Here is a 12,729-nt window from a genome sequence, read left to right on the forward strand (position 1 = left end):
GGGTCAGAAGAAGACTTTGTCATTCATTTCTCCCCTTTTCTCTCCAAAACCTTCCTCTATGTTTACATAATCCCTGTTTTTGGTGGAGTACCTCAGCTCTGGCTTGTATTCTAATTCTAGAGTTTCTAGCACAATTTTTCCAGACAGCATACTTTTTATCTCCTGGAGGTACGGGGGAAAGGCTGGGGCCGGGGGCTGGGGGGGTGGCAGGGTAAGCACAGCATAGGGGTTACAAGTCTGGATTTGGAGCCACTGTGCCTAGCTGGAGGCGGAACAGCTCCCTAATACTTGCATTTTCAGCTCTATGCCTCCTTCCTCCCATCTGTGGTTCCTGAACCCTCATGTGGAGCTGTGAGGAGTAGATCATTCTGTTTCTCATTGGGGTACCTATTTTGGAGGGTTGAATTGTGTCACCCCAAATTTATGTTGAAGTCCTAACTCCTGGTATCTGTGAATGTGACTTTTGCAGATATAATCGAATTAAGATGAGCTCAAACTTGATTAGCATGACTCTAACCAAAAGATTAATGTCCTTCTAAGAAGACTATGTGAAGAGACAGATAGACAGGGAGAAGGCGCTGTGAACACGGAGGCAGAGATTTGAGTAACCCAGCTTGCAGGCCAATGACCACCAGAGACGGCAGGCTACCAGCAGAAGCAGTGAGGAGAAAGAGGACAGATTCTCCTCCAGAGCCTCCAGACAGAACCAACCTGGCCAACACCTTCAGACTTCTAGCCTCCAGATTTGTGACAGAACAATTTTCTGTTACTTTAAGCGCCCCCACCTGCCCGCTCCCCAGTTTGTGGTAATTTGTCATGGGGGCCTTGGAAATGAATACACCTGCATTCCAGCTTTCTCTCCCGGCACCATGTTCTTCTCCACTGTCATACGTTGTTCCAGGTGAAAGATGTCTTGGTTTCAGAGGACTGGAGATTGGTTTTTATTACTCTTTCTCTTAGTGCCTCTGTGGTGACTCCCAAGGGGACAAAGGGGTTAAAACATCTTCACTATTCTATTTTAAAACTAAAAATCTCTATAGTCTTTTAAGTTTTCCCTTTTCCCCCCTCTAAACCAGTTCATACCAATCAATGCACTTTAAGTGCAATATAGGAACTATTCATAGAAAAGAAATTAATTTCAATCTCTAATTAGTACACCCGTTCTGCACACTACTGTCACTTTACTCATAAATTTATAATGACTCTCTAGTGACAAATGCATCTCCACCTGCAGAAGGTAGGTGGAGAAGGGGAAAGAACGAAGAGGAACTAACATTGAAGTTATTGAACATCTACTCAGTCCAGATACTGCAGCAGAGTACTTTCCCATACTTTTACTAAATCGTCCTAATTGTCCTAATAGTTTATGAAACGTGTAATTTCTCTATTTTACAACTGAGGAGGAGGACATTCAAAAGTTAAATAACCTGCTATTGTCACCCTTTTAGCAAGTCAAGAAGTCAAACCAAGACCTGTCTGTCTCCAAATCCCAAGCCTGATACCATGCTCTCTTTCAAGGTCAAACTGCTTGGCTAGATCCTTTAAGGTTTCTAGAAACAAAATTCAAAAATCTGGCTAGTTTTATGCTTTCACAAATAATCAGTGAATAAGAATAACTACTGCTCTCTTTTAAGGTAGCTACTCTGTGTGCGGCAGGCACTTTGCAAACGATTTATTTTTAATACAACCGTCTTGAGAAATGGTTTCTGTATTTGCCTATTCCAAACTGACATTTAATGAGGACCGATAAAATATAAAAATAATTCTAATGGTACCTTAGCAATAACTAGGGGAGCACCAAGTGTTGTTCTCATAGGAGAGGATCTCAGATATGTAATATAGTGGACACACGCTGGGAGGGATACCAGCTACGCGAGGGTCACCATCCTCCATCCCTGTTAGAACGCCTGCCTCATACGTAACTCAGCACCCCAACAATGCTGAAACACACATCGTGTAACATGACCCACCAGAGTCTCCATTACTTCCCTAAATAACCACCACACTATTTTAAAGTACGAATATCTTACCATCTTAAAAATATGGGAGGATTCTGCTTGACTGGTGTTCTGAAGCACGCTCAGACGGCCTTCCATCACGCTGAGCACTATGCTTACATCTGGAGGGAAACTTTTAGAACCTTTAGGTTATCGGGAAACCAAGTGCCCTTTGTCACAGGGCCTGGGAAGCACCCCGACCACTTTTCTCCTCCCCAGACTTTACAGACTATCATTACATAATTGTCTCCCTTTTCAGCGGGATTGATGCAAACATGGTTTTGTCTCCCTGAAGAGTTACCTCTCGCAGTCGACGCAGGACACATGCCATGGGTCCTTCTCCATCACCCTTGCCGCTCTTTCTACTCAGACTTTCAGGGGGAGACCTTTTATCTTAGTTCTCAGGGAAAACAGATGTCACCAGGTAAGACCTTCAGATTCCCCCTTACTCAGTGTTTGCATCCCCTTCTCTCTGTATATCCTTCCTTTTCACTGTCCAGGTTATCCACACCTGTGCTCCCCCATGCCATCTCCTAAGAACCTCACTATCCACGGCCCCAGTACATATTCATCCCTCCCCTCCAGAACACAGAGACAGTAAAGCCAAGGGCACGTAAAAGGCAAAGAGACATAACTTAACTCGTTACACCACGACTCGCTCTGGGTCCTGCTATTTCTCTTGTTTTTCTTCTTTTACACCTAGGCAATTTAGGAAGAGAAGCCTACCCTCCTCCATCCAATGACGTCTGGCTTCAGTTTCTATTATTCTATAGAAATTGCTCTTCCTGAGGTGAACAACGGCACCCGTGTTCGCCAGCCAATCTGTGTCTAGGTGCTCCCCCATCGTTATTTGCCTGGCCTCCCTGAAGCCTGTGGCTTTGCTGATGGCTTTTTCCCAGGCTCCTCTTTCCCTTGCCTGCTCCTTCCAAGCTGCATAGCCCAGAAGAGCCCTGTACACCACCTGGCCCAGAAGACCCAGTAAGACTAATGGCTGTCCCAGGCACAAATGATGCCTTCTCCTCCCGGTATCCTGGGAGAAGCTTCCCAGTAGCACCATTTCACTGAATTGAAACCGTTTATCTTAAACAATTTATTTGTCATTAAAACTGTAGATCTGCCAACCATTTGACATGTTTTCCACATTTGTGATTATGTCAATGCAACTTTAGTTCTCAAGTGACAAAGTGACAGTACAAGTGGCTCCATTTTAAGGTTATACATGTAAAAATATAACGTGCGGAAAAAGAGAAAAGTAATCAAACAACACAAAAGCCAGTAATCAAAAAACAAAATAAAAAATTCTTCTTTCATCTTTCTGGTGGGTGGTGGGGTGAAAATTGATTAAATCAAGAGATCCTGTCACCAGGAAAGAAAATATGCCCAATCACAAAATATAAAACAAAAGGACCAAGTTCTAGGAGCTTCTAAAATCTCTCCACAAACTCCTTCTGAGCTTGTATTACGAGGAAAGGGAGAAATTTAGAGTGGGCCAGAAATTTTGAAAGATCATGTAATTATAGTCCACTACGGCACACAAACAGAACAAAAGACATATTAATCATAACAACTATTTCAGGGAAGTCAAGGACATTCCTTTCCTTATGCAGTAGTCTTTTATCCCTTTTCACTCAATTTAGTTCCAGCCTTCAGCATACATTTGTGAATGCTCATTAAGTGAAAGGCATTTGCTATTTCTTGCATAAATGTCTTTTTAAAACAACTTCAAGTCCTCACTGCTTGAGGATTTTTTTTAACCTGTTCATGCTTAAGAGTGTATATGATACTCACTAAGCCAGAAGGTTGTCCCTGCCTTGACTATAAATTAGAAAGGCCTTTCCCTTCTGCCCACAGGGCATCCTTACCTAGGCAGGAGCCCTGCTGAGTCCATGCTTCCTTTTGCTTGACTACATAGTAAATAGGAGAGACTGATATTTGAATAAAATGTGAAATCACCCAAATTGTTTTACACTCCTGGCCTAGAAAAATCTCCTTAAAAAAATATTTAAGTCTTTTTTGACAGTTATAGGTAGCATTTGATTCTGCTTGAAAGCTCCAGTGTAAGGGTGTCAAAAACAATTAGTATTTTAATAGCTCCCTTTCTTTCTCAGGTATTTAGCAGCAGAAGTTCATCAGAAAGAGAACAAAAAATATTCTCAAAAACATGAGCCAATGACATTTGGCAAAATCATATAATTTTACTTTATTATTTCCTAGGCTTTTTTCTACTTTGAATTAGGATACAGTTCAAAGAAATAAAAAATGGTAGTTGTCAACATTTGCTTTGATAGATACGGTTTTCTAGACAAGGAGTGGCTTGGTGTTGTCCTCATTGTTTTCAAACAAGCCTTAAGGCAGCTAGTGTTCAGTAGACAATACTGAAAACCTTACTAATTTCATAATTCTGCCTCAAGACAAATTCTTGTTGTTTGGAGGAAGGCAGGTCAAGAAATAAAGAGGACCCACGACTGAGTGGATTAGGGAGGGCAGGGTGGTTATGTGTGAAGTTTGGAGAGATCCACAATGAAGCCTGTCTTGTGTTGCCTCCCTTATTTCGTGAGAAATATGCTAATTCAAAGATATCGAACTAGCTTCACATTTAATTCTGACTTCAAATCTTCGAGTAGCAGAGCAGCTGTGCCTGGCGGCAATACAATCTTATTTCTATAAAAATCTCTCAAAGCTCCACATATAAGTAGAAGAGTAAAAATAGATAATCAAATCCAAATTAAGGCTATTAAGAATTGATTTAGTGTAAAGATAATATAGCAAGATTTTGTTTAGGTTATGGATGTTCACTAAAAATGTGTAATACTTGTTTGCCTAAAATTTTGATTATGTTTTATCTTATTTTGTCACAGTTAAATAGTTTTATCATTAGGGACTTTAATTGCATATAGTTTATAGAATTCTTTCTGATTACTCTATATCCATTTAACTGAGAAAAAAACCACACTGTACTACTTAATGAAAAGAGAACCTTCTAATGAAGATGCAATCAAATCGCAGGCAGATGTACCACAAGGTGTGGCTACACCAACACCGTTCCTATTTGTGAAACCTTTGTTGGGAACACTTTACAGCATCTCCACTGTGTGAAGAAGAGATGTCCTGGAAGAGAGTAGGAAATAATGTATCCTGAAATGCGCTAGCAACTCAGCGGTATACCACTGCGTTGTAGAAACAGGGAAGCAAACAACAAAAGACAGAAAATGAGGAAACCAAGTCCTTGAAAGTCTCCTTTCCCCCTTCATAATGTTGGCTCGACTATCATGCAATCTTTCCGATTTCTTCATCTCTCTTTTGCCTCTTGCTCACTTCGTTACCCACCTGTGTCCACCCCTGAGGTGTATTCCTTGATTTGCCATCCTCTAGATTTAAATATTTTTCTTTAGAGAGCTCATTAGCTTAAGTAGCATTAGCAGTTCTCTGTGGGGGTCTCTTAACTCACAGCTCTGGACCTGGCTTCTTCCCTCAAACCTTAAAAAGCTCTTTGATTCACTCGCCATCCCTTGTGGCCGGCCGGTCGGTGTTGGCATCTAGGGTGGCTATGAAGTCCTTTTGAGTCTTTCTTCTCTCCTACATTTGTCACTTCAGTTCCAAGAAAACCTGCTCAGACCTGTTATTTTCCTGCTCAAAAACCTCAACAGTCCAATTTCTTGGCCATGCATCAGACTTTCCATATACTTCTTTCCTATCTGGTCCTTCATTTTTAACCAGACCATTTGATTCACTAACAACCAGATATGGTACGATCTTGATAAAAAAGCATTAATAAATACTTTGATTATCTTAACTTAAAAGGAACTCTTACTATTTTCCACAGACTACAGAAAATCTTCAGATTTGGAATGCACTGTGGAAAGACACAAGATAATGCCCTGTACTCATTAGCAGAAGCTTTCCTTTGTTTTATTTACTGTTGTTAAACTCTGCTTGATTAAGCAAGGGAAAGAAATCTAATTAATAAGCAACTCTCCACTTCTAAGGAGTGAATAATCCAATCAAGTTCGAACCGCATCCTCCCTATTTGATACAACACCTTTTGAAGCACAGACCACTGATGATCAAATAGCTCCTTCCCATGACAGATAACATTTTAGGGAGGAGATGAGAAAGGGGTTAACAGTGTTCACAGCTGGAGCTTTAGCAATTAGCATATTAAATCCCACTTATTTGGGTGACATCCAGTGACCTGATTTTGCTCAATATAGTACATTAATTGTTCCATTCAAACCTAAACATAAACATGTCTGTTCATTCAATACATTCTTACTAAACATCCGTGTGTCAGGTACCAACGGAGCGAGTGCTGAGGTTACAGCACTATGTAAGTCGGGCATCTTTTATTCCCTTGTCCCTACCCTGATGGGACTCACCAGTAGTGGGGCAGACATTGAATAGTTAATAGAAAATGACTACTGCAAAATGGGAAAGCTATTGGGGTTATTAGAATATATAGTTTTATAGATTGGGGTTCACTGGAGAACCTCTGAGAAAGTGCACACACCTATTGCTCTTTCCTGGCCCATACTTGCCCTTGGGCTTTTGTCCTCATTTCTACTCATCCTTCAAAACTCAGCCTGGATTCCAGGCCCTTCTAGAAGTCAAGTCTGGATTGTCCTCATAAGGTCTGGATTGGTCTTCCGCATCTATAGGTACTCCCAAAGCTTTATGTGTTGCCTCTATCCCGGCATTAACCAAATGTATGGGAATTGTTACTCATCTGTCCAAACTAGATGATGAATGCTTAGGGACTATCTCTGTAAGTGCCTAGCAAGTGCTTAATAATTTTTGCTAAATGAATGAATGAATAAAGGTTTAATGAGGAAAAATACTGGGCATTTAATTTCTGCTGAGGCTATCAAAGGCAAAAAAAGGATAAAACAATTAATGGTTTTAACCAAAGTCTTTTTGGCACAGGTTTGGAACACAGAACAAGGGCTGGATTACTTAGCATGTAGAATTTCCATGCTTCTGAGGGCCATAGCAGTTAGAATGCTTGAGGTCATCTTTTGCCAAAAAATATCCTGGGATATTTTAGCTGCAAGGTCTCAGAGGATACTCTACCAGGATCTTTTAATTCTGAAATAAAAAATGATCTATGTCTGCTACTGCATTTTTATCTTTAGGTATAATCTAAATCTGTACTTATAATCTATATAATCCATAGTCTCTGTAACAGAGTATAAGTTGGCTAAAATTAATATATATGTTTTAATACAGAGTTTATTTTTTTTTAAGTTTTTATATATTTATTTGTCAGAGAGAGAGAGAGAGAGAATAAGCGGGGGAGAGGCAGGCTCCCCGCTGAGCACGGAGCCCTGACATTTGTGCAACTTGATCCCAGGACCCTAGGATCATGACCCGAGCCAAAGGCAGATACTTAACCAACTGAGCCCACCCAGATGTCCCTAATACTAAGTATATTAACAGAAATAAAAAGTGGTTATAATCCAGAAGATAGTATATTCTTGGAAAAGACTGCTACCTAGCAGTTAAATCTGGGAACAGGAGACAAGATACACTACAGGCTAGAAAACCTCTGAAAGGGTCTTTCTCAGTCCGTCACCCTTACGTCAAGAAGAGGGGAAAAAGGAACCTAGATTGCTTATAGCCCAAGAATGTGAAAGGAAGAGATGCTGATTCAAGCCATGTATTCAGAGTACAACATGGCAGAAAGATTAAGAACTTGGAATCAGAGTCAGCTCAGGTTCAAAACTTGGCACAGGACCATAAGCAAATTACCAGACCTCTTTAATCTTTAGTTATTTTCAACAACGAAATGGAGATAAAGATATTGACTATCTGATAGGATTATTGTGAAGATACAGGATGATATGTAAAAAAATTCTGTATGGTGCTTGGTATTTAGTAAGCCAAATAACTCAGTAGACATTAGATTATTATTCATGCTTAAAAATATTATTTTACTTAGAATACAAGCAAGTTTAAAATAATTGTAGAAGATCTATGTCTTCAGAAAGAAGGCTTATGAGATAATATGAACCACTACAAGCATATAGGAAATGTCAGACATTAGTTTAAGTACATGAAAGCAGATTAAAAAGTAAAATAGGCTCAACTTACATTTAATTCACATAGTTTAGTTGAGTTGTAGGGTTAGCATTTTCAAAACAAAAAGCAGTTTTTAGAAATAGCAAGATTACAACATACTCTGAAATATCATTTTTCCTGATAATAATCATGATCCTTGTTTCAGTGACAATATTTTCCTTAAATTCTGTACTTTTCAATATCTAGTCTAATAAATCTATCTTTACATACAGAGTTCTTAAAGATTAACTGGTCATTTGGATTTTTCCCCACTTGGTTAGATATATGAAAAGAAAACACAACAGAAATATTGATAGAAAGTAAGTGTTAAAAAACACTTTAATCCACTACATTTATATTAGAAAAGAATTTGACCTTTATGATATATCTACTTTGGCTTGCTGTATAACCTATGAGTTTAATTATCACAATAGCCTTATAACTTCAGATAGTACATGTCAACCTGAGTAAAAACAGAAATGCAAGGTTCATCTGCTTTTATGCAATGGACCAAAACACCACAATTTCTAAGTAATTATAGATGAGCTTTTGTGGCCCGGACACTTCACTGACATTACGGTTAGAAAAGACTGGGTTTCCCAAGGCCAGTGCACAAAATTACCTTAAATAATCTTCCTCTACATAATAACTAAAACACATTTTAAATTAAGCATAGGAGGGATATATGTATGCCATTATAATCACTTCATGATCATGGTTTTGGCTGTGGATCTTTAATGACACACAATGGGGACTGCATTATCTTACATATTTTGTTATTAATAAAAAATAATTCAAAATACCCACATGTAATCAAAAAAAGAAACGTGATGGGAATCAGAACTGCATTATGGTCATATTTGTTTCACTAACTAGCTCTGCACTCTTGGGAGGGTTTGAGGCTTCTCTGAATTTCCATTTATTCATCTACAAAACAAAATAATCTCTAGGGTCAAGGATAGCTCTATTCTCTAGACATTTGCCATTATTTACTATGTCGCAATGACTCCAAATCATAAACCCAAAGTTAGGAAGTACTTAATTATCCACAATGAGTATCTGTAACATACTACAGTTCCTCTTTTCTGCTGTTAGAGTAGGGAAAGGCCAAACAAGAACAAAAACAAACTGCTGAAAAGACTAGAAAGACCAATTTAAACATTTCACCTTGAGCAATAAACATCTACCCATCTATTAAGATTAATTACCCACAAGTACTTTTTTTCTTATTCACTTCCTAGTTTTTTCTAGGCTACCCTAGAAATTTGACACAAATGTCTGTATTTAGCCACACATTAACACTTCCAGAACTTAACTCCTCCGTATCTATAACAACCCTGGAAGGAAAATCTGTCAAGTATTTTTCCATTTATAAATCTGGCAAGTTTTGATGACAATCTCTCTGAATAAATGACAACGTAATTGATAAATTTGCTTATGACCTTGGAAGGTAAGCAGAACCCCATAACACATAACAATGAGAGAAAGGAAACCAATGTAAATAAAACTCAGTCAGCAGGAATTGGCACCTTGAAGAGAGGAGGGCTCCATTCAGGTGGGTGTGCAGGTGCTGCTTAGGGACTTTTGAAAGCAGTCAATCTCAGATAAACATCAGAAACTCAGTTACTCACCTTTTTCGTAAATCTAGTACGTTCTTCCACAAAAAGAGCACATGAAACTCACCTGTATTAATGATTTTGCCAAAATGCTGGTCACAGTATTTCAAACTATACTGGCAAATATGGTAGAGTAAAATAGTTTAAGATTTAATATTTCAAATTGTATCTTGATGTAAGGCAAATCCACTATGTAAAATATTACTTCGAGAGCAAACTGTTTCTGAAAGGACACCCTGGGCAACACTGATCAAAAATGTCTGAGATAATTTCGAATAATAAAAAATTGGAAAATTCATCTGAGACCTCAAAGAAGAACTTAAGATACTACCTCCAGGCCATATCGTAAGCATGGAATATTATGAATATACAATCTCAGGGCAACAGGCACATCCGCACATTCCTACTCCTATAGTTATATTTGAACTTGAGAACCTTCACAGCAGCCTATTAAAATAATAGATCAACAGGATAAAAGTAGATAAGAAGAATGTGCAATTTATGAATACGGTTTATTACCATGGTTACAAACTTTCAGAACAGGCCTCTGAGACATGGGACTGAGGCTTTGCCGAATATCTGTTGAGAGAGAGAGAAAAAATTAATACAGAGGTCTGTTCATCTCAAGAAATGTTAGCAGTATTAGACAGTTTTCAAAGGTTAAATATGTCTGGACCCAAAGCAATGCTTCAATACCCTGAAATACTTGAAGCAATGATGTTATGACTTTTGCTTTCCATTTAACTATGCTATTGTAAACTCCACAGGGATAAGGTGCATATGGTTCTTTAGATGAGACTTGTCACACTAATCAGGATTTTCTAGGTTCAGTGCTTTGGTTTGTTAATGTGCTACTGCCACCACCCAACTGGAATGCTTCCCTAACATTTGTCATTGCAAGGGAAGGATTAAGCAAACTCATGAAACTTCTGAAGAGTTGTTGCCCAGAGCACTACATTCTTGACACATGACTTGAAAAGAATTAAAAGGAAAAAAAAAAAAAAAAAAGTTGTTCTTTATGATAGTTCCCTAGAAAGTAACATGAAATAAGTATAATGTTCACCTTTTGGCTTTGGTGTCCTTTTTCTTCGGTCGCGGAAGGCAGCCCCCGACTGCAGAGCCTCCAGCAGACTATCCATCACTCCTGTCTCATCACCCTCTGTGAAAAGAGATGCAGGGAATTCCGTCAGCCCTCAGGGTTACCATAGCAATGTCAGAGCATACACAGAAACTGGAGATGGTGATGGTTAGGGGGAAGAAAGATCAGACGCCAGGGCGAAACCAGCAATTTCAAAATAAGATAGGACTTCAACTCTCTCATAAATCAAGTATCTTTTAATGAAATTGGCCTCATTAGTGCCTGTGTTGCCATCCACTAAAGAGGACCGGGTTCCACTGATTCACATCACAGGACTGCTTTTATAGTCTGGCGGCCCAATAACTTTAAATAGAATGCGGTTCTAGGCATATCTGTGTCCCAGGTTATCATAAATCACGTTTCCCTCGTAGAAATGGATTATTTTCAAAGCATCAGCTTCTATTCTAAAATCGACCAGGTGTCTGAGAATGTTTTGTTGCTGTTACCAAGACTCTGTTGCCTAAACTTTTTGCACGAAATTGTATTTCCAGGTTAACTACTGTGAACATGCAACAACTGTGAATAACAACTGATTTTTTATATCAGAAGATAATTGTCTGACTTTAGGCGACACAGAACAATGACTACAAACTCTCATAGAATGTATGAAAAGTGTGTCTTCTGTAATGAAAAATAAACCAAAAGAGGCTCTCAAATACCTAAAGTATTTGTCACCCAATTATGATTAAATTGATATTCTGTATCTACTAATGGAGGCTGTAGTTATAGAGCCAATCCTCTCTCCAAAGAACAGATTATCTTGTAATATCCATAATTATCTATAGTTGTCAGTGTTAAATATTATTCAAAGGAAGTGGCAGGGGGAAGCTTCAAAGAAACTACTGATCCAAGTCCAAATTCAAGGAAATACACTTTTTTCGTCCCTCAGGAAGAGGTTATTTGTAGGATTCTCTATCCAATTGTATGGCTGGTATAGTTACATCTGATGTAATAGAAAACTATTTTCCTCTGGTTTTCTTATTTCTTTTTACTGCAATGCAATCCCTTGATTGGAAACAGATGACAAATAAATGCAGGAGAGTACAGATAACAAATTCATTAACAGTTTATAAGCAGATATATAAATATAAATATATATTGGCCTCTTTCCATCTGGTTCTATCTCATATTTTTAGAAAAGTACTAAACTTTGTAGGTGTAATTTAAAAAAAAGCTGGGTGACAGGTAGAATATCTGAAGGTTAATTTACAGATAAATTTAATTCTAAAGTGCCTTGATGGTTATTTTAATTAAAATACATTAAAAATTTCAGACACCTTAATTAGTAACTAGATATCTTTGAAAATTTACACTCAAACTTAACTTTAAAAAAAAAAAAAAAGAACTGCAAGTTATGCCAGATATTCAAAATTGAAGGGATATATCTCATTAGTAAAAGACAACATTTTAAAAATCTAAAGCTTTAAGAAAGCAAGCATGAGATTAATGACATACACTTTAAGGGGGGGGGAATAAACACAAAACCAAAACTAAAATCAAAGGACTACAAAGAAAATGTGGACTTCTCTTAGTAAGTTTACTATTGGTAATGGTATTGACATAGTGATTCTGAACCCATTTTGTGTGTATTACAAGACTAAGCAGATGGGTAAACTCACTGTAGGAAAGGAAATACTAATATAGAATAGGAGGAGAGCAAGAACCATGAAGTGTTGGGTCGCATTTACAAGTATCATACAGGCTCAAGGTTTAAAAAAACAAACAAACAAACAAAAAAAAACCAAACAAACCAAAAAACACTTTGTCTAACTTTCCAAAATAATCCAAAAGTAATGACTCTGTGGCAGCAATGAACACGCCTGGTCTCCAGATCCTGGTTTCTAAATACTATTACTAATGCAAACCAGAATACTTAGAGAAATAATTGATTATGGGGCAGAGACCAAGAAAGTGGGAAAAAAGC

At 38.1% G+C, this 12,729-nt stretch overlaps 1 protein-coding gene across 2 annotated transcripts in view; it reads right to left on the reverse strand.

The window, feature by feature from the left end:
• Positions 1-12,729, reverse strand: part of DIAPH3 (diaphanous related formin 3) — a 512,938-nt gene that overhangs the window by 123,149 nt on the left and 377,060 nt on the right. For both annotated transcript variants that reach the window (XM_044249843.1, XM_044249842.1), the window contains 2 exons: positions 10,731-10,826; positions 10,187-10,246 (listed from right to left, as the gene is read on the reverse strand). In XM_044249843.1, the coding sequence (XP_044105778.1) occupies positions 10,187-10,246; positions 10,731-10,826 (156 nt within the window). The remainder of the gene's footprint in view (positions 1-10,186; positions 10,247-10,730; positions 10,827-12,729) is intronic.

The sequence above is a fragment of the Neovison vison genome, chromosome 5 (genome assembly GCF_020171115.1).
Source record: "Neovison vison isolate M4711 chromosome 5, ASM_NN_V1, whole genome shotgun sequence".
In the NCBI taxonomy this organism is placed as follows: Eukaryota; Metazoa; Chordata; class Mammalia; order Carnivora; family Mustelidae; genus Neogale; species Neogale vison.